The 22,560-nt window shown below is 37.7% G+C and overlaps 1 protein-coding gene across 19 annotated transcripts in view; it reads right to left on the bottom strand.

Moving 5' to 3' along the window:
* The window catches only part of LOC135220788 (IQ motif and SEC7 domain-containing protein 1-like), a 192,586-nt gene that overhangs the window by 47,553 nt on the left and 122,473 nt on the right, over positions 1 to 22,560 (bottom strand). For all 19 annotated transcript variants that reach the window (XR_010315799.1, XM_064258269.1, XM_064258270.1 and 16 more), the window contains 2 exons: positions 2,242 to 2,422; positions 1,828 to 2,018 (listed from right to left, as the gene is read on the bottom strand). Coding sequence is in view for 18 of the 19 variants with exons in the window: in XM_064258269.1 (XP_064114339.1) it covers positions 1,828 to 2,018; positions 2,242 to 2,422 (372 nt within the window). In the remaining variant the exon portion in view is untranslated. The remainder of the gene's footprint in view (positions 1 to 1,827; positions 2,019 to 2,241; positions 2,423 to 22,560) is intronic.

Genomic DNA, 22,560 nt, shown 5'->3' with positions numbered 1-22,560 from the left:
ATGAGGATTTTGCAAACAAATAAGTAATAAGTCAAGAATGCTAGAAAAGGATAGAGATAAATTATCTTTCAACAAAGATTTCAACAAACAGTCGAAGGCTCGCAGAGTTTGTTTATCACAGAGCTGAGTTACTTTTACAGTAGTCGTAACAAGCATTTGTCACTAGATTGGTATTTTACCGTAACAAAAATAAAAGTAATTTGGGAAAATCGAGTGTAAGCGAAAGAAATGGGCGAATAATCATCCCAGATCAGCTGATAAATCAGTAGGAAGCAGAGCCGTTTTCTCTCTCTCTCTCAGCGCACCGAAAACTGACTGGAGCAAGATTTTTTTTTCTTTTTACTGTATGCATTTGTTTTCATGTTTTATCATTGTTAATTTAATTGTGAAATAATTTTATTTTTTATGCGAATTGGTACTGCTTTTACGTACATATTACAGTAAAGATTTTACTGTTTCTTCTCTCCACAACAATACCTTGACGCACAATAACTTAAAATCATTCATTCATTATTCCTCAAATATATAAACGCTTCCTCCCTCTACCTCAAGTTAGCTGTGTATCACCGCAATGACGAATGATTTTGTTAATCATTTGTGCTAAATTCTATTGTGAACAGCTTTGTTCTTTCATTTACTATTTTGTTAATATTGTTTAACTAGACCGTCTCACTCGGCGCACCAAACACTGGCTCAATTAAGACTTTTATTTCTTTTCTTTCTGTATTACATTTGTTTATTTTAATATTTAATCATTACGTTAAATTCATTGGGAAATTCCCTTTTTATGTGAATTGTTATTGCTTTTACATACATACAGTAATATTTTAACTCTCTTTTTTTTCCTTCTCTCAATACATCAACGCTCCCTCGTTCAGTCTCAAGTCAGCTGGGCGTGACGTCACCGCAGTTACGTACGTTTTTATACATCTATTATGCTATATGTTATATTGAAAGCTATATTTTATATTAAATGCTTTATACTTTTATTTATTTTGTTGAATATTGTGATTTATTTCTGTTGAATACTGTTGTCATTAAACTATATATAATAAATAAATAAAATTAATACAGTTTAACTTGTAAGATCCAGTAGGCAACCGAATACAAACATAAACTAGATAATCAGTCAGTTTGAAGTACGGGCATTTGTTCGACAAACGACAGAAAATTTTCTTGAAAATTTTGTTCGACATAAGAAATGTTTGAAAAACGAGGTACTATATACATATATACATATATATATATATATATATATAATATAATATATATATATATATATATATATATATGTATACACACACACACACACATATATATGTATGTATGTATGTATGTATGTATGTATGTATGTATGTATGTATGTACCTGAAAGGCTACACCCAAGGGACGCAATATATGTTATAAATTCCATTATCTGTTAAGTTCAAACATTCAGCACTAGGTTTCACAGATAAGGCAGTTTAAAATCATGATTATATAAATAAATGTGTGTAATGACAATAACAATATCCTGTAACATGACCAAGTTACCAATTTTTTTCAAACCCCATGAAATATCTCATGCTCCACAAGACATATATGGGTTTGGAAACCTATTCTACATAGCTTGTAGGTGTGATGGCTATTAAATTGTTGTCATATAGCAGTAAAAAAGTAGTCTTCTAAAAACAGCCCCAAAAAATGTAAATTGTCTTCAAATAACAGCCAAAAGAGTAAGAAAATATTTATCATGTTCTACAGCCTTAGGAGATCTTGACTTTGTTTGAAACACTTCAAATTTTAACTAGTGAATCAAACTCCTATGAAACAGACTCATTTGCATACCTCCTCTCAAGCATTTCCAGCCGCATGTCAGCCAAATCTTGGGAAAGTTCATAACCCTGTCCTGCGCCCTGGGAGCCACTGCCCCTCCATCTGCTGTTGCGGTTCCCACTATCATCAGCAGCTGACCCTCTAGGGGGCTGCCGTCTGCCACCAAGCCCAACGCCACTGGGCTGTGAAACTGCTTGCTGCAACTGAAAACATTGATCATATCTATGTCACACTTGATAAACACCAACTACAACAGTTATTTAATCAAATTGTGAACATCATCTTATAATATAGTATATAACATGGTTAAAATACTGAGAGTTCACACATATACTAGTCTAACTTGAAAACTATTTAAAAGTTGAGATGAAACATTAAAGTGTTGAAAACCATTAGCAGGAGCTCAAACTCCTATGTCATCCTCACCTGTGCTCGTCGGGCATGACTGCTGGCATTCTGGTGGAGGTGAGAGGCGTAGTGGTGTAAATGGTGTGGTGGTATGGGGGGTGCGGAGCTTTCGATGCTGTAAGACTTGGTGATGCCCACACCCAACCCTCTTCCAGGAGGTCCTTTGCCACAATAACCACGATCGACCTTCACAAGTGAACTGAAAGATGTAAAACCAATTCATTAGGAATGGAATATGAACATATGAGGTCATTCCGCAATAAATGTGAAATTGAGCGTAGAAAGGTTTGAAATGCGTAACAGGAGGAAAACCTTGCATTTGTACCAAGAGGCAATTGTAAGGAGAGGGTGGATAGCAAGATGAAAGAAAGAATATGAATAGCAATAGAGTAAAAGGAATGATTATAATAATAATAACAATAATATGTTTTATTTCAGCTCGGGGCCATATACATTGAGTATACAAGATACAGACAGTAACATACACAATCTAGATACATGAGATATGATAAAATTAGAAAAAGAAAATGAATAATCGGCACTTATCCTTATATAGCTGAAGTTAGCATAAAGCTAGTAATCATCATACTGGTAATAACAGTAATAATATTGGTGAGAAAAAAAAATATGCATTGCGAGTAATAACAGTTGGTGCACATATTATATAACTCAAATTTCAACTAGAGACCTTAGGTGGTTACAGTAGTCAGGTCCAGAGGGCTTAATACATAAATTAAATGTAAATAAAACTTTAACTTGATAGGAATCACAGTAATAATGAAAAATTAAAATATCAGCAATAAATGTAATAATGACAAAAACTGCAGATGACATCTTGCCAATACAGAGATTAAGTCCTTTAGGGGACAAAGGCCTCATTTTCCCATCTTTCCCACAATTTAGATCTTCTTCTTGCTTCACTCCTTAGGATGCTTTGTATGAGCGAGTTGCTGCTGTTTCTCACTCGGGTTACCAGACTGGACATTGTTCGCCTAACAATGATTTTTAAATTGTCCAGGTGGTTTTCAATGAACATCTGTGTGGCGGAGTGGTAGCGGGGAGTGTTTGTGAGGCGTCCTCAGAATGTCATTGTGCACAACAGTGATGCGTCTCATGGTCTCTCGGGTATAGTTCGTCCAGAGGGAACACCCATAGATACTGTAGCAGTACGAGCGGAATAGCAGCAGTTTTCACGTCTCGGTGACAGAAGGCAAACCTCCTTGCAATCATGTTGCCAGCTGCACATAGTTTACGACGCCTCTGTTCAATGTCTGCCGTATCTTTTAGGTCGGTGATAATGTGACCCAAATACGGAAATTCGTGCACAAATTCCAGCCGATGGTTTCCGAGGAAAATTTGAGGTTCTGCAATATGCTTAAGCGATCTCGGGAGCAGCGACATGCACTGGGTCTTGGTTTCGTTGTAGATTATATCAAATTCCTGCATATTGGCAGCAGGTGTCGATGAGTCGTTGGAGACCTTGCACTGATGGGGAAATCAGAACCATATCGTCGGCGTAACAGAGGTTGTTTATAGTTGTTTCATTGACGGTGCATCCGATTGGGAGCGAGTTCAGTTTGACATTCAAGTTATCTGTGTACGTATTAAACAGGTAAGGAGAGAGAATGCCCCCTTGCCGGAGCCCGTTTAGGGAGCCGAAGGTGTAAGATAACACGTTACCCCATTTGACACAGAATTGCTGTGTGGAGAACCAGCAATGTAAAATGCCAATTAGGTACAGGGGTGTGCCCCTTTTATGCAGCTTCAGGAAGAGCTTCAGGTAGTTTACTCTGTCAAATGCTTTTCTCACATCTACAAAACAAAGGAAAATAGGAGAGTCTGATGATAGGTAGTAATTAAGCAATTCTTTCAGTATGTAGATGCAGGTGTCGGTTGAGTGGTTTGCTTTAAACCCGAACTGGTTGTCAGTGGTGTGTAAAAAGGGGAGAAGTCTAACTAGAAGAACAGACTCAAGTATCTTCGATGCGATCGTTGTGATTGCAATCGGCCGGTAGTTGCCAGGGTCAGCTGCATCCTTTAGCTTGTTTTTGATTAATGGTATCAAGTGAACTAAGAGTAGGGAGTCTGGAAGAAACCGGTGAATTATGCACGCATTGAATAGGGCAGCTAGCAAAATGTAAATTATCGGATGGCAGAGTTTGAAGGCCTCTGCAGGAAGACCATCACAGCCGGGCGATTATCATGTAACACTCAAAGTTGTATTAGGCTACTATAAATTCACAATTGCTGACATAATTTAGTATGACTGATTGTTAACCCCAAAGGGGTCCAATGGATGAAACAGAAACAAATATGTACATATAATGAAAAGAGTTCTTTATTCCACATTGCCAAGTCCAAATAAGAAAATTAAGTCTATGACCTGGAGGAAATCCTAATGAATTAGTCTCACAGATGGATAGTGCCGTCAGCTGCAACTTCGTTTAGTGTTTTATCAACTTTGCCCTTACTTAGGAGCACACCAGTTTTTTTTTATGTGATGTCCTTTTATTATTATCAATAATAATGTCATATATATATATATGTATATATATATATATATATATATATATATATATATATATATATATATATATATATATATATATATATATAGAGAGAGAGAGAGAGAGAGGAGAGAGAGAGGGAGAGAGCGAGAGAGAGAGATAGAGGAAAGAGAGAGAGAGAGAGAGAGAGAGAGAGAACCTGGACTTGGGACCAGGTAGTGTGGCTCATGGCCTTCCCTGAGGTCACCCTCACCACCCCTTGTATTGACAGCACAGGTGTCAAACCCTATATATAAATAGATGGGAGATGATTGCAGTAAAGGACGTGACGATTAGGTAGGAAAGATGAGCAAAAGGGCACAGTATTGCCCTGCCATGCCTGCTTTTTTAGCCTAAAGACCCCTACAATATAACAATACTAATACAAATTTACATCAATACGATGCAATCAATCAATATATATATATATATATATATATATATATATATAATACAGCTTTACGATCTCTTATCTGTAATTCTAAATTTAAATAGAAATATTTTCAGGAGAAAAGTTATAATTTGCAAAAGTTAAGCAGCACAACTATATTTATAAAAATGATGATTGAAATAAAGTTTGTTTTGCTTGCTGTATCCAATTACGGTATATTGCATGTATTATCATACTGTTGCTGTATAACAGAATATAAATATTGTCATCATTCATATGCCATTTGCATTCGATATTTTTCTTGTAAATTAACAAAGTTCGTTTAAAATGTGCACATTATTCTATTGTCTAAGCAGTAAGTGTCTCACTTTCGCTGCCTTATTCGTTTTAGTAATCAGCCGGCGATAACCTGCAGCTTTAATTTACTGGAAATCATACTAAAGATCTCATTCGTGAATGATGACTAAAAGTGCATTTTACTTATACTTATTATAGATACCACCTTTGAGAATCGGCAGAGTTTAACAACTTGAAACCTTAAAGCAACTCTTCTTAACTTTCGCTAGTTACGGTAAATGACGTCAGCAATCAACTGTTTCTCAATTCGGATGTGTATTGCCCCGATTTGGTGGTTACAGTGAGATATATATATATATATATATATATATATATATTATATATATATATATATATATATATATATATATATATATATATATCGATTCGCAAAAACCGAACAATAATTGTACTGAGAATAACGATAAAATTAACAAAACTTGTTTTAATGTATCTAATCATACTGCATGTAATATTATCGTACTGTTACAAAAGTATGAACCGAACTTTCATGTGCCATTTGCAATCTGGTTTATTTACATTCTTAGTGTAATCAGTTAATTGCGTTTTACCGACATCATCACTGCCTTTAGATGCCGAACGGAACTTCATTCCATGATACGCTCCCTTCGCAAATGATCAAAGCGGGGTTTAAAACTTGTAACTACTTTATTTATAAACGCTTTAAATTCAATGCAAATGAAATAGATGCGTGATTTTGCCAGTTTCAGACGTTGCTTCTGCCACCAAAACATTTTGGAGTCTGCTCGTTTATTCGTTTCTTGAGCCTCAGCTACAACAGGCTACCGTTGCTTAAAGTGAGTGGCAATATTTCTTCACACCTCCTCCTTTAAGTGACGGATGAATATATAAAATATTTTATTTCCAATTCATGGAATTACATTGAAAATAAGCAAGTTTTCAACAAGACAACTGTAACGCAACTCTTCATAAACGTGTGTCAAGTTACGGCAACTAACATAGGAAAACAGATGTTAGTCGATTCAGTTTCCTGTGTCAGTTAATATCTGTTGTTGTTTATTCCAGAGTTTTGCATGCAGTAGTAAGTGGTCGTTCATTGTAAAAAATTAAGCCACAAATCTGGCAAGCCTGGTTGAATGAATGACGAACGTTTGTACATATATAGGTCTATTAATTACTTTGCCTTATAGATGAAATCTATCGAAAATAAGTCATGCATAGGAAGCCTAGCCTAGTACATCCTGCATATTAAGAATATCTACATTTAATCTAACGAAATGCATCTCTCACTGTACAGGATATTACATACAATGGATGATGTTTTGGGACAATATTTTAAGGATCGCATGATACAAGTGATCAGATAATACGCGATTATAGACACAAATTACGGTTTTATATGCTGTGTATTTTTTTGTTTTACGGATTTTATGGCTGGAAATGAAATATGCTTGTGCATTCAAGGCGAACCTTCAATTCCGAAATCCGAAAACAATCCAAAATCCGAAACTGCTTTTGCACCTACGGTTTCGGCAAAGGGATTCGGAACTTGTGCATACATACATGTACGTATGTATGTATATAATTATAAGTATAAAACTTAATTCTTCACACTTTTTGGACACGCTTGTCACTTAAGTGCTTTCTAACTAAATGCAAGAAATATGAATAATTTGTGATCTCCGGCAGCGGAAATCCGACCCTCGTTTCCACAAATCACAAGGAGTCAAGTTGCTGACCTGACCACGAGAGGGTCAGCTCGGCAACGTGACCCAGTTGAGTATGGGATGCGGGTTCGACTCCTGCTACCGGACATCGCAATTGTTTCACATTTCTTGCATTTGGATACGATGTCCAAAAAGTGTGAAGGATTCAAGAAGTTATAAAGGCACTTTGGCTATTACAATTACATATTAATATCAATATCATATATGCATATGTGTGTGTATATATATATAATATATATATTACTATATTAATAATATTATTTATATACTTATTATATATATAATACTTAATATATATAATAATATTATCATAATATTATATATATTATACTAGTCATATCACATTACCGTGAATCATATACTTATATCGAGAAACAAATGTCCTTTAATATCTAATTCGCTCTACCTCGGAATTAATATATTTTCATATATGTTTAACCGGCAATTCTATTATCGCCTAAAAAATTCCCCTTCGGTTAAACATATATGAAAATATTTATTCCGAGGTAGAGCTAATTAGATATTAAAGGACATTTGTAGCTCGATATATATATATATATATATATATATATATATATATATATATATATATATGAGTTAAAAGCCACAATAATGTATATAATACTATATTTTTCCAAAATTCAAAAGCTTAAAGAGAGGGAGCTTTCGACTGTTTACACAACAGTCCTCTTCAGTTGAACGGTCGGAAGTTCCCTGTTTCTAAACTTTTTGTATTTGGGAAAAATACAGTTTTATATACATTATTGTGGCTTTTAATTCATTATCTCTGGTCACGGCATAGTGATGCAGCACACATACTATATATATACTCGTGTATATATATATATTATATATATATATATATATATATATAATATATATATATATATATATATATATATATAATATACATACACACACACAGTATACTATACATATAAGCGACATTTGTAGCATGTTTTGTGAGTATAAAAATGCCACAGTGTATGTGAACAAAAAAATGTTTTATATGTGAGATTAGTCCAAGATATGCATGAATGAGCAAAAACGCAGGTTAGAACCAGTATAGGATCAACTGAATGGATACTAGTAGTAAGAGTTGGTTTACATCAGGGATCTTCTTCAAGCCCATATGTTTCTTATTCGATTATGGATGTGCTATCTTTAAGAAATAAGAGATCAATCCCCTGGTGCATGCTGGTTGCTGATGACAGTGATATTCATCCCCAACAGAGGGCGGTGGGGTGGGGGTGGGTAGTAGCGTCAAAACTAGGGCAATGGAGGAAAGTACTGGAAGACAAAGGATTACAGATCAGTAGAAAGAAGACTGAATACCGACTCCTAACTTTGAATGAAGATCAAGACTCCCAAGATTAGTATGGAAGGGACACGGTTGATCCGAGTCCAGAAATGTGGGTATCTTGGTTCCACAGTAGCTGGTGATGGAAATTTGGATGTGAAAATAACACAGAGAGCGCAGCCTGGATGGAAAAACCGGAGAAAGATGTCAGGTGACTTGTGTCACCGCAGAGTTAAAAGCCGCCGTTCTTGTGTGTGTGTGTGTGTGTGTGTGTGTGTGTGGGGGGGGGGGGGGGGAGTAAAAATGCACTGTTGGTGAGACTTCAGCGTAAGTGTATGAAGAAGTTATTGCTGTGGAAGTTTACCACACAGGGCTTGACACACCAATCGCCAGTTCAAGTTTATGACTCGGCACTTGGAAAATGTAATGGTGGCAGTGATCGTTGACCTTCCTTTTCTTAGCATGCAACACAAATTTAACAGAATTTACATTCATCCCTGCCTCATAGTGAGCACACCTAACATGAACTGGTCTTATTATCTATCAGCCTGTGTATCTATGCAAGGAATTTTTCTGCATCTTCATGTCTTCCTTTTTTATATATATAAGAACGATCTGTTGCACTGTGGTGCCTTAGTTCTTCATTTCAACTGACACCTCTCACGGGTCCTCTTTGTGCCTCCAATACAGGAATCTCTACATCCGAGCTGCGCGTGATCTTCTCTGACATCCTGGATTAGTCCTGTCTCGTCTGACCTAAGTCTGTCGTGGAGTAGCATGAGCCATCTCCCTCCGCCGCTCTTTATTCTGAAGGACTATGCTCATGTTTCAATCTCCAGATATCCCGGGTGAGCCTTCCCTATAATTTCAATATCTACCCCAGTGCCACAATTCTAATTGTTCCTTCACGGCCATATTTCGTTATCCCTTGCAGAATATATTCTCTCTCTCTCTCTCTCTCTCTCTCTCTCTCTCTCTCTCTCTCTCTCTCTCTCTCTCTCTCTCTCAACAGTACTTAACACCCTCTCATATATTTGTGTTTTCTCACTGCTTTTATTTTAAAATTGTTCACTTCTGGCATTCCTTCATTTTTAAACTTTTTCAATACAAAATTTATGGACTACTTTACATTTTTTTTGTGGATGACCCCGTAATGCCTTCCACGAATACTAAACACCTCTATACGTTTCTCATTTTGGTAAGTCTTTGTGCTTAATGATTCTACCTGTGCCTGTTTCGCAGTCTTGTTCCCGTTCCTCGTCTTACTACATACACAATTATATATAATCTTTGAGCCATTGTTTACCAAAAAGCCTCGTGACGTCATCAAATAAGCCATCCTGTACCACTTCCAAGAGAAGTGTGGTCATCTGCGTCTTCGTTCACTGTCATCAAATCATCTACAGCAGAATAGCTAATCTGCCTTTCGAGTCTCCACACTTGATTCTTTCATATTCTCTTCTAACCTTTTTCCAGTGACACTCTTTCAAACTATACAACTTGGCTTGTGGCACTTGTTGTTCTAGGCTTCAATTGATAGCTTTCTTTCGATAGGCGGATTTGGTTTCCATTTGGTTCAGGTTTTCTTCTGGTGTTCTCTCCTATGGTCTTCCGAGAGATTTCACCAGACTACGAAGTCTGTCCTTTAGAATATCATCTCCTGTAGCATTCTTCAGTATTTGGTTACTTAATCCTTTCCTCGCCTCTTTTGTTGCTCTCCATATCTCTCTGATACTTATTATTTATCTATTATTATCCCTCCTACCTCCATATTTCCCGCATTTGAACAATTATTTTCTCTGCTCCTCTAATTGCCCTCAAGGTCTTTTCATTCTATTTTCATTTACTTATTTATTTACTTATTTATTTTGAGCTAGCTATTTTTCCACCTTCACTCTTCTCTTCTATAGCTTTTTACTACGTCTTTTCTTTTTGCACTCCTTCAATGAGCCTTTGTTCTCTATTTGCCATTTCAGTATTCATTGTTCACTATTTTTTCTTCATTTTTCTTTCCCTCTGATTATATACACACTTCTTCCGCCAATCATATGATGTTCCCGTCACCCAAGGTGTGAGGCCGGTGGGGGGGGGGGGGGGGGGGGGTGTTGTTTAGATTATCCCTAACTTGACCTAAGCCTTCTAAAAACTACTCAAATCAAAATTACTTTATAATATTTTCTGTCCCGTATCATTTTCCCTCTAATTCTACATTAGGAATTTCTGTTGTTCTAAGATTCCTGATGTTAGCTCTGTTGTTAACATGACAGTTCTAACTTTAATTCCTGTTGCTATTTCCACCTATTCTCTGTTTTGTTTAATAAATATCATATCCCCATTCGCTGGGTAATTCTTGGGATGTCGTCACGTCATATTCTTAATACCTTGTCTTCTCGAGTAGTCATTTTGACCAGTCTTCTAAGTCTGTTCAAACGCAAGAATCCTGTCCTCGCTGCTTATCATCTTATCATGCTTTCCGTGATTCTGGCCATTTCATTTCCAGTCTTCATTTCTTTTCCTCTGGTCTTCCTTTCATGGTTCTATTTTTATTCTCACCATCTCATCTGCGTCCCTCTGCTTTCATGTCTCCTTTCTCGTATATTACTCTACCGATAATTACCAATCTCTTTCTCTTCCGTTTCTTATGTGTCATCATCATCTTGTTCTTTTTGGTTTCCCACTCTCATAATTTGGCATCTCTTTGGTCTCCCAGTAATATAACTTGGCATCTCTTTGGTCTCCCACTATCATCACTTGGCGTCTTTTAGGTCTCCCACTTATGGGCTGCTCCAGGAGCAAGAGCCCGTGCCAGCACAAGGCTGACTTCATCTTAAACAACAACAACAACAACAGTCTCCCACTATCATAACTTGGCATCTTTTTGGTCTCCCAGTATTATAACCTGGCATTTTTCTCATGTTTCTGTGAGCAACTTGAAGTTCTTCTCTCCATGTCTCTATCGACGTGTTCTACTTTCGATTTTCACCATTTCATTCCGCCTGCTCCCTTTAATGAATTGAGGAGGACTCCCCTCAGACGTATTTTACAGACCCAAAGACCCGGTCACGTTCCACACAGCGGCTGCTTCCCAGCGCTTCCACGACAGGCACACGTAGTCCTCACCTCTTCACCTTCCGACTTCGCAGCCCTCGCCCTACTGTAGGCCCGGCCGGTCTCTTCTAAATCTACAAAGCAGCTGCTGTCTTGGATGACCCTGCTTCGTTGATTGACTGCGGCGTTAAGCCTAAATCAATCACAGATACGCCACCGCCGTCCACGTGCTTTGTTTCTTGACTTTCATCGATCTTTCTCTTTCTTCCAGAGCTCAGTCACAAGCGAGGTTCTCCTTCCCAAGGAAACGTTGCTCGTTTTGTTTTGTTTTGGTGGTTGTTCGACCACCCTGGCTTTTTCTGTCCTCGTTCCCATTGTGGGAAATACACACAATACCGACCTTCTCATCCACCACTGAATGCTCATTTCTCCTCTCATTTTTGCTCTCCCGCTCTATCTGACCGGCGACAAAGAGAATAGATTATAAAATTCAGGCCAAAGGACAAGCGCTGGGACCTATGAAGTCATGAGGCTCTCAGAAGTGAAATTGAGAGTCAGAAGGTTTGAAGGGCGTCATAAGGTGAAAAACCGCTTTAGCACTATGAATCCATTTTTGGGAGAGCGCAGAAAGTAAGATGGAAGAAAGAGAATATGAACGGAGGTATAGTACTATAGTAGATTCACATCAACCTTTCATTTTGATGTCTAGGCCCGTCCCTTACGACTCTCCTGATTGGCTGTTGTAAGCCAATTGCAGGGTTGGAAACTCTCAGTCTCTCCCGAGAGTGTTCACATAAGCAGGATGTATGTGCCACCTCTCCTGAGGGATACGTCTTTCAAACGTATACCTCAGGATAGGTGGAACATACATCACTGCCTATACTCTCGAGAGAGACTGAGAGTTTCCAGCCCTGCGATTGGCTTATCCACAGCCAATCAGGAGCGTCGTAAGGGAAAGGCCTAGACATTAAACGCACGGTTGATGTGAATCTACTATAGTAATGAAAGGGGTTGCAGCTAGGGGCCTAAGGGACGCGGCAAAAAAACCACAAGTAATGCCGACAGTGCACCACTGACGGCTCATCCAACCTTACGGGTTCTGATTGGCAATGATCACAATTCCTACGCAAAGCATTGACACAAGATTTACTCGAAAACCCGAGGAGGAGGAGGAGGAGGAGGAGGAGGAGGAGGAGGAGGAGGAGGAGGAACTTCCCGACGCCGCGAGAACTTTTGCAACAAACTTCGAAACAGAGAACTTCGCTCAGTCCACTGAAAAGAGGTAAAGATAATCCAAGATCCAAGAAGAGAGAGGCCGCCTATAGGACTTCGTTAGGAAGTGAATTTCAGACTACAGGAGAATAACACATTTTGACGCAACTGCGAAATATGATTCACATGCAAAACTGGCGAGAGAGAGAGAGAGAGAGAGATAGAGAGAGAGAGAGAGAGAGAGAGAGATTCGTACACTTACATCATTTCGTCTAATTTCATATTGCCAATGACTGTTAGGAAATATAAACCAAATTATGATAAAATGAAAAAGAAAAAACAGTAATACGATTGCATTCTATAACGTATCAAATATAAATGGCCCATGAAAACGATGTTTTAACTATAGTCCTTAGATTTAAAACATCGTTTTAAAGGGCTTTATATATATAGTATATATATATATATATATATATAGTATATATATATGTTGTAGGTATATATATATATATATATGTATGTAATATATATATTATATATATATATATATATTATACACATATATATATATCTATATATATATATATATATATATATATATATATACACATATACATATATATACATACATACATATATATATATATATATATATATATATATATTTTATATATATATATATACACATTATACATATATATACCATATATATATATATATATATATATATATATATATATATATACACACACACATACATACAATGTAAGACGCAGGAACACGTGCCTGAGAATATCCCAAAACCCACGTAAGAAGGTCCCGGTTTTTCACTCACCTTCTTGGGTGGATTTTGTGATATATATGAGATATCGCTAGTTTAACACCGAATTAAGTTTGACTGGATCACTGGACAAGTGAGGACGAAGACGACTCCTTCGCCTAATGAGTGAATTTCCTAGGTCACTGAACTTAGTCGGGAATCTTGTACTTTGATTTTGTTTCTCACGGCGCGCATTCGTTTCCTTGCCTGTCTCCTTCACTCTGGATCCCATTCACACTTTCGCTGGGACTCTTACAGTCTCATCACCTGGAATCGGGCCTGCTGCACAAGCGCGGTCTCCACTCCAATTTATTCAGGTTTGACGTCTGATCTTTGCTCCTCTATTACAGTGAGTGACATCAATACTCAATGCTGCGGTGTAAGTCAAGGCCACCAAAACTCGAGGCCCTGAATTCATGGTGCCAATGAGTGCCCGGGGCCTCCCTCTCACTGCAGCAGGACTTGGGGAGGGAGAAGAGAGAGAGAGAGAGAGAGAGAGAGAGAGAGAGAGGAGAGAGAGAGAGGAAAATCTTCTGCAGTTTCACTTCGATAAAACTGTTAGGGGTGTGAAAGTCCGACGGAAGAAAGAGAATATGAACGGAGGTACGGTCAAACGAATGAAAGACATTGCAGCATTCATTCCAAATCCTGACTTTACTACTACCCCCCCCCCCCTCACCCCACGCCCCGCTACTGACTGGCTAAATTAAATTTCTGTCTTGGGAAGTTGCATTAGACCAAAATATCATTAAAGAAGGATACAATGATTGGTTATAGAAGCCTCCAGCAACTTGAAAGATAGAAATTCTGTCAAATTGAAGGTGTGAGAACGCTTATATGGTGCATATATATATATATATATATATATATATATATATATATATATATATATATATATATATATATATATATATATATAATTATAAATTTCGGACTCACATCGGTCTCCTGAGTATCAGGCCAATGTATAGGTAGGTCGGTGCCGCCTTCACCTTTCACCACTCTCGAGATCCAGGTTCGTTCCCGATGCGAGTGAGAAATGTATTTCTGTGAAACATGTCCTCATGTGTTCATTTTCCCATATATATATATATATATATATATATATAATATATATATATATATATATATATATATATATATATCAAATCTATGCCACGAGGGAAAATAAACAACGGAGTATCCACGAGATCTTTCGACGTTCAAACGTCCTTCACTTAGCAGTTTATGGAAAACGTCGAAGATCTCGCGGATACCCAGTTGTTAGTTTCCCTCGTGGCATATATCTTTATTTATAGATTTATTACGTTCCTAACTTTCGTGATTCAGTTAAATATATATACTATATATGTGTGTATATATATGTGTATGTAGATATATAATCTATATATTATATATATCTATATATATAGTATGATGTAATGTGTATAAATAATATCATATACATAGATATATATATATATATATTTATATATATAAATATATACTATATATATAATATATATATATATATATATAATATATACACAAGCACAAACAAAATTATTAAACTGCTGATGTTTAATATTGAATTCAGGCTACTTCGGGAATATAACTTAATTAAGGCGAATATTATGTGATAAATGAATTGGTACCTAAAGGTCGCCACTAACGTTCAATACCTGCGCAGTTACCTCTGCACAGTCGACCTGTGCAGGCAAAACTGAACCCACTAACATTCAGCTATGCCTGCACAGGCAAACATGCACAGGTATAACTGAGCGTTAGTGGCGGCCTGAAGTGACTCGAACACCCGACAGTGCTCACCAACAACTTCCAGGCGACGTTCAAGACCTTCTTTCCCACCATTACCCCTGCACTATGGGGTTGGCTGCCTGATACGCCTTTCCTTACAACATCAGGCATGTTTTTTTTTTCCTTTTTCTTTTTGATAAAGAGTTTTTTTTAATTTTACGACGCCATTTTGCCCTTCCTGTCATGAACCAGTTATTGGCGGTGGGCCTGGCCTTCTGACTAAAAAGTAAGACTGCAAGGCAGCAGTTTCCAGTTATTGGCGGTGGGCCTAGCCTTTTACTAAGAGAGTAAAACTGCAAGGCAGCAGCTGTCCTTTTAGTCGCCTTTTATGACACGCAGGACCTACGGTGGTAGTATTCTTACACCCCTACCACAGGGTGAGTCAACGTTCAAGACCATTCGGCAATATGTTCGAGTCACTCACTGTCATATAATTCTCCCTAGTGATGTTCCCGAAGCAGCGCGTACTGGATATCAAAAGGTATTTGTAGCATATATAAAATGTCACGATTGATTGGGATAAAAACAGATGTAATATTATATATAATAAATAAAATTATATATAATATATATATATATATATATATATATATATATATGATTATTATATATTAATATATTAGTATGTACAAAAACTGTAAGACAAGAAATATTTAGGACATTGGCCTCAAGAACAAAGGGAATTTTTTTCTTTTGGGATTAAATTTTCAAATTGTTATTTAATCCGGAAACTTTCCGTGTTTTATGCCCCCAACCTCTGTTCTTCTCTCTCGTCTCTCTCTTCTCTCTCTCTCTCTCTCTCTCTCTCTCTCCTCTCTCTCTCTCCTCTCGTTTCTCTGCCCCCCAAAACGTATAACAGGAAAACTAAAAACAAAGCACACAGACATTAATCCACTACGCACCAGCATCGATAATTGCCAAGCGTCTATTCAATGCGTTGCCAGCTTCATCTGAGGAACGATATCAGGAGTGGGCTACCGATGTGTTTAATAATAGCTCGACAAATATCTAAACTTGCTCCCAGACCATCTAAGATTGGAAGATGCAAAATATATCGGAAGTTGCCTTAGCAATTCTCTGGTAGACATTAGAGGTGCCTCACACTGAGGGACCTGGGGCAACCCGAACGAGCTGTAAGGTCTGCAGTACTCTCAAAGATGCAATTTTCTCTTTCAAGATGGAACGTTGTTAGGCCTAGATATAGACTATGCACTATGCAGCAATTGTTTGTGTGTGAAAGTCAGATGGAAGGACGAGAATATGAACGGAGGTACAGTAAAAGAAATGAAAATTTGCAGCCAGGGCGAAACCACCCACCACGAGGAAATTTCTTGTCGAGTAATTCAAGAGGTGAGCCGCCTGATGAACACTACGTGAACAGCAGGGAAACAATATTCAAAACATTTCATTAAAAAAAAAAAAAAAAAAATCTCTGGATAGAAACGCCTTTCAAGTGGAAAATAAAAATCTCGATGAGACTTCTTCAGAAAACCCAAATTCTTACTCTTTTTTATGTGAAGAAGAAGAAGAAGAAGAAAAAGAAGAAGAAGAAGAAGAAGAGATAGATAGACCGGTTATGTTTCTTACAAGTAAATTTCCAATCGAGAATGAAACCCGGAATTCAAAATAAGCTGTATGTACCTACAGAAACACAGGCAATGGAGAGAGAGAAAGAGAGAGAGAGAGAGAGAGAGAGAGAGAGAGAGAGAGAGAGAGAGAGACAGGAGGTAGGAGGCGGCTCCAATATCCTAGACTTGCTAGCATTCTAGCCTACTCTTAAAGGTGAGATAGAGAAACAGGAGGTAGGAGGCGGCTCCAATATCCTAGACTTGCTAGCATTCTAGCCTACTCTTAAAGGTGAGATATGGAGGGAAACAGAGGACAGACCTGAAAGCATCCCTTTCTCTTGCGTAGAAACTGTCCCTTCGATTGGCGCGTTATTTACCACTCGGGCTAAACAGGACAGGAACGCTGCCCCAGTGAAACGACTACGACGACTACTGTAAGTCGTTTTAAGTAGCTAATGTCGTAGCTGACACTTGTATCTGAATCTTTTTCTATTCGTGTCCAAGCAAGATTCAGACTCGAAAACTCAAGCTTTTCCCTCCAAACACAGAAAAATCAAACATCAGCTGAACACACCACTGTTTGGCCAGCCGTAGACCATTATATCATTACTACTATTATTTAGTAGATGAACCGTATTATTATTATTATTATTATTATTATTATTATTATTATTATTATTATTTAAAAGAACCCAATAATAATAACAACAACAACAAAAATATTAATAGTTTTTCAGTTCCCTAACAAAGTGATATTCAATAGCCAAATGATTTACAAATTTCTTCCCAGAATGAAGAGTACATTAATGGGTTAGACCACTTCTGACCAAAATAGGAAAATCTCGCGCATGACGTCACGTGGCTGATCTGACTTGAGGTTCAGGTCAAAAAATGTCATCAGTCAGTATTTGACCCCACCAGAGTGAAGAACAAGGAAACTATCATCCAGTACCTAGCGATTAACGGGGATCTCTCTCACACAATGTCGTGAAAGAGATAGAGAATGGTGCGGGCAAACAATTCCCATAGTGACCCTTAAATTATTTGTTTTCTTTTATGGCCACCAACCAATGACGTCACAAATATGCGCAGTAAAGATGGGACGGTCTAACCCTGTGCTCTATTAATCCTGTTTCTTACAGAATTTACAGAATAAAGTTAGAAGTCGATTATTACACGAAGGTCACTAGACATTATCATCTGTGAGCAGACGCCTCCAGATGACTCACATGCTGATTTAAAAGAAGATGGGGTCTACAATTTCTATTATTATTCACAAGATTTCCAAAGGCTTATAGACAATCCCTCGGGCTCTGGAGCCTTTGGAAACACCCATTGGATTTCTCCAGGAATGCTTCAGGAGCTGAAGACTGCTTCAAAGGATCCTACAATCGTGAAGGCGTCTTCAAGAATATCCAGAAGCCTTCTCTTGTCGTTGGTTGTATATATATAGATATAGATATATATTATATATATATATAGATATCGATATATATATATATATATATATATATATATATATATATATATAATATATATATATATATTCAATATATATATAATATATATAATCTTCAACGGCGAGAGAAAAGAATGCGATGAAAGATTTTTCGCTAAACATTTCTTTTTTACTTCGCGGAGCAGTACGTAGTCGAGGTTCCTGCTTTCAACGATTATGGATTTATTTAGCAGCTGTACCATTATACTGTCCGTTATGGACGCCAAGTTCTTCATTCGAAATAAGCAAAGAAATAATCAAGAAGAGAGGAAGACAGTGGCGTGCAGGAACTGAAGAAGTCATAGGAAATAAAAGGTAGAGAACTTGAGGTGTTTTCTAAGCTGATTGAGAGGAGATTTTGGATGCCCACTTGAAGCAGTTCCTCGCTTGAAATAAGAAAGAAAAGGAATAAAGAAAAGAGGATATTGGCGTGGAGGTCAACTGAAGACTGTTGACAAAGAAAAAATGAGCGAACCTGAAAAGTTAGAAGTTGCAAGAAAGATTTTGGATTCACAAAATTACTTTTTGAAGAATCAAGGTCAAATCGAAGGGAAGATCAATATTGTCACTAAACGGCCCCATAGACGTTACGATCGCCGGATCCGGTTATCTGAATCGGAAGTAAACCTCACTGTCTATAGGGTTATCGTCCGACCAAAAGTAGGCGGAGTCCGTCGGCCTCTCCGACCAACTCGCAACCTGCCGTTGCCAGGTTCGTGGCTTCCGATTTAGTTCAGGTGGCCGGAGGCCTCCACGTCTGTGGGGTGATCTGAAGATTTACTTAAGTTTCAACAAGACGCTGAAGCGGCAACATGGCAGATAATGAGTACTGGGAGGAGTTTATTGAACGTCGTAGGAGAGCGAAATTAGGCTTATGATAAATTTGTTGGAAAACTAATGAGAAGTTGCGGTTATAGGGCCTAGTCTGGGCTACCAAACGTCATTTACATCTCCGAGTCATATCTATATATATAATATATATATATATATATATATATATATATATATATATATATATATATAATATATATTATATATATATATATATTATAATATATATATATATATGTATATATGTTATATATATATATATATATATATATATATATATATATATATATATGTTGCATCTTGCATAGTCTAATGGCATATACGGTAGTTTAGTATACAGTAGGTCTATGATCCGTTAATGCAGAATAGGCACTTAACCTACAGTTCTGCAGCCAAGTAAGTGAAATGTACAATTTTCAACTCTTGCACAAAAAATTTTTAGTTTATACATGGAACACTGAAATATTATTGAATATATTGTCATAAACTTTTATTTTATGTATGGAAAATAACAATGTAAATTAACATAGTACTACGTGCCACACACCAAGTGTGTATATGTATGTATGTGTATATATATATATATATCTATATATATATATATATCTATATATATATATATATATATATTTACATATTGTGTGTGAGTATATTATGTATATATTTACGTATTGCGTTTGTATGCTATACTAGTAAGTATTAGTAGTACTGTTGTTTAAATTACATTGTTATTTGTCGCACAAAAAATAGGTTTATGACAATACTTTCAATAATATTTAAATTTTCCTTATTTAAATAAAGAATTTTGTGTAGAAAAGATCTGAAATTTGTATTCTTACTTGGGTACAGAACCGTAGGTTTAAGGGCCTATTCTGCTTTGACGGAACTGTAGACCTACTGTACCTACACCAGGCTGTATACCACTAGAATATGAAAGATGCTGTGTATGCAACACAGTTACTGTTTACCTTTGTAAACTCGTGTTGCATAACTTGAGTAACTGCTTTACATGTGTCTGGGATTATTATGCCCCAAGGAACGACTTGTAGCGTGTAAGCGGAGTGAGTCCAGCAACCTCTCGTACAAAGATTTTGGTTTTGTGTGTGTGTGTGTGTGTAATAATTCCATGTCGGTCTGCTCCTCCAGGTAATCGAACCAGTCACCAGGGTAAAGTTTCAATTCATTAAATAAACAATTGTGAGATAATTAATTTCGTTTCTTCAACCATAGTTCAATTCAGGCTGTCCTTTTCCGCTGGGGGTTTCTAGTTTCAGCTGCAAGAGCGGTCTATAGCGTCATCACTGAGCGGAGCGGCCTTGTCCTCACTCTACCAGGTTTCGGCAAACTGAAATGAATCTGAACGTCTATGGGCAAAACACAGATGCCGGAGACAGAACGGAACCTGATCCGCCGGTCGTAACGTCTGGGGCCCTTAAGAGGGAATCCCATAAGATTATAGAAGACGACCCGTTAAAGAAAAGAAACTACTTATGTGTCAGAACAACAACTCTAAAGGCCCCCATATACTGAACGATTGTCTGAAGGACTGTCTGTATCGTTCGCAAAAACACTGTGTATGGTCTTGTCTGAATGCAAAAGTGGGCGGAGCTTCGTGTCTGAACGATCTCAGCGGGAATCTGTCACGACCAGGTTGCTGGCTTGCGACTTAAGTCTGTCATACACAAATCGTTCATTGTATGGGTTTGTCTGCCGGTATAACACTATCGCGCGCGTCTCTTCTAGAGATGATGCCATGTCTTCTCAAGACAAAATCTTTGTTCAAACTGAAATCGGTGCGGAGATCGTTCATACTGTATGAATAGTGTGTGTGGGTCGATAACGACAATCGTTCAGTGTATGGGGGCCTTAAGATATGGTTAACGCGATGTTAAAATTATCTAAAACCTTCGGGATTTTCCTAAAAGACATTTTGGAATCCTTCAGTCTCCGGCTCGTGCAAGGATGAGAGAAATGCCATTTGCACAAATGTCGAACTCCAAAGTCTCCAGGAACAATCTCCAGAGATGTTTCAAATCGTCTTGAAGCCTTCAAAGAGAGCAAGCGTCATATTTGTAGAAGGGACATGGGTATCAACGCGGATCGTTTAAAAGAAGAAAAAGAACCTAAAACAGAACTTCCTGAAGGAAATAGCACCACAACAAAGAAATGGTAATCCGGAAGAGGACGCAAAAACACAAAAAATAAGGTCCTCCTTCGGTTGGAGTCCAAAGGCCGCCTATGCAAGCCTTCCTCTAGGGACGTGGGTGAGGCCCAAAAGCACCAAAAGGCTCGCCAGTCTCTTGAGGGCAGTCTTGAAGGGAAGGGTCCGACCAGAGGCTGCTTCCTCGAAGGAAGGCAGGTTCCTGCCAGGCTGGGGAAAAGCCTGGAGACAGCTCAAGAACTTCAAAGGATAAGCCCCAAAAGCCCCCAAGGCTCGCCAGTCTCTTAAGGGCAGCCTTGCAGGCCTGGTGAGGGCCAAAGGCTCCTTAGGGAGGCCAGTTCTTTGAGGACACCTTTGAAGGGAAGTATCCTCTCCAGAAGAGGAAGGCAGGGATCCTTGGAAGATCTGATAAGAAATTCATTGCAGCTTGATTTTCCGTTATTAGAATGCTCTTTATTACTCTATTTCTGTTTTCCATATAATTAAAAATAATTTTTTTGTATTGTACTCTGCATCACTATACTCTGTTTTTTTCCATCTGTCCATCCGCCTGTGGTGTTTTTGTATGGTAACACTGCGTCTCGGGCTTTAGATAGTTACATTCAGCTTACATTCAACGATTATAATGATATCCTATTTCGAATATCAACGGTGTAATTCGCAAACAGTAAATTATTAAAACACTTTTCAGTTGCAAATGTACACCCAGATATCCTTTTATTTACCTAAAACTTACACATAGCGTAACTATCTAAAGCCCGGGCCGCAGTGTTACCATACAAAAACACCACAGGCGGATGGAGAGATGAAAAAAAACCGAGTATAGTTTGTATCAAAACTCTCCCATGCCAAGGCCATCAGTCTCTGTGTAGCACTGCACTGGTTCAGTGCACCAACCTTGGGAACTTGAGAAATCGTTTCTTCTCGGTGTTCATTGACAAAGTGGGCAATTAATCTTCTTTCCTGTGATCTCAGAGGTGATATTTTGAAGTTCGTGGAAGAAGCTGGTCTAACTTTACAATTTATAACGTATCATCAACCTATTTTTTAACATTTCATTAATTTCTTGGAAATTTATGTTTTTTATTACCTTAAGGCCACATTATTTATTAATGGAGATGAT

Source organism: Macrobrachium nipponense, chromosome 2 (genome assembly GCF_015104395.2).
Source record: "Macrobrachium nipponense isolate FS-2020 chromosome 2, ASM1510439v2, whole genome shotgun sequence".
Classification (NCBI taxonomy): Eukaryota; Metazoa; Arthropoda; class Malacostraca; order Decapoda; family Palaemonidae; genus Macrobrachium; species Macrobrachium nipponense.
The sequence above is the reverse complement of the archived record's forward strand: the minus strand, read 5'-3'. Positions and strand labels throughout refer to the sequence as shown.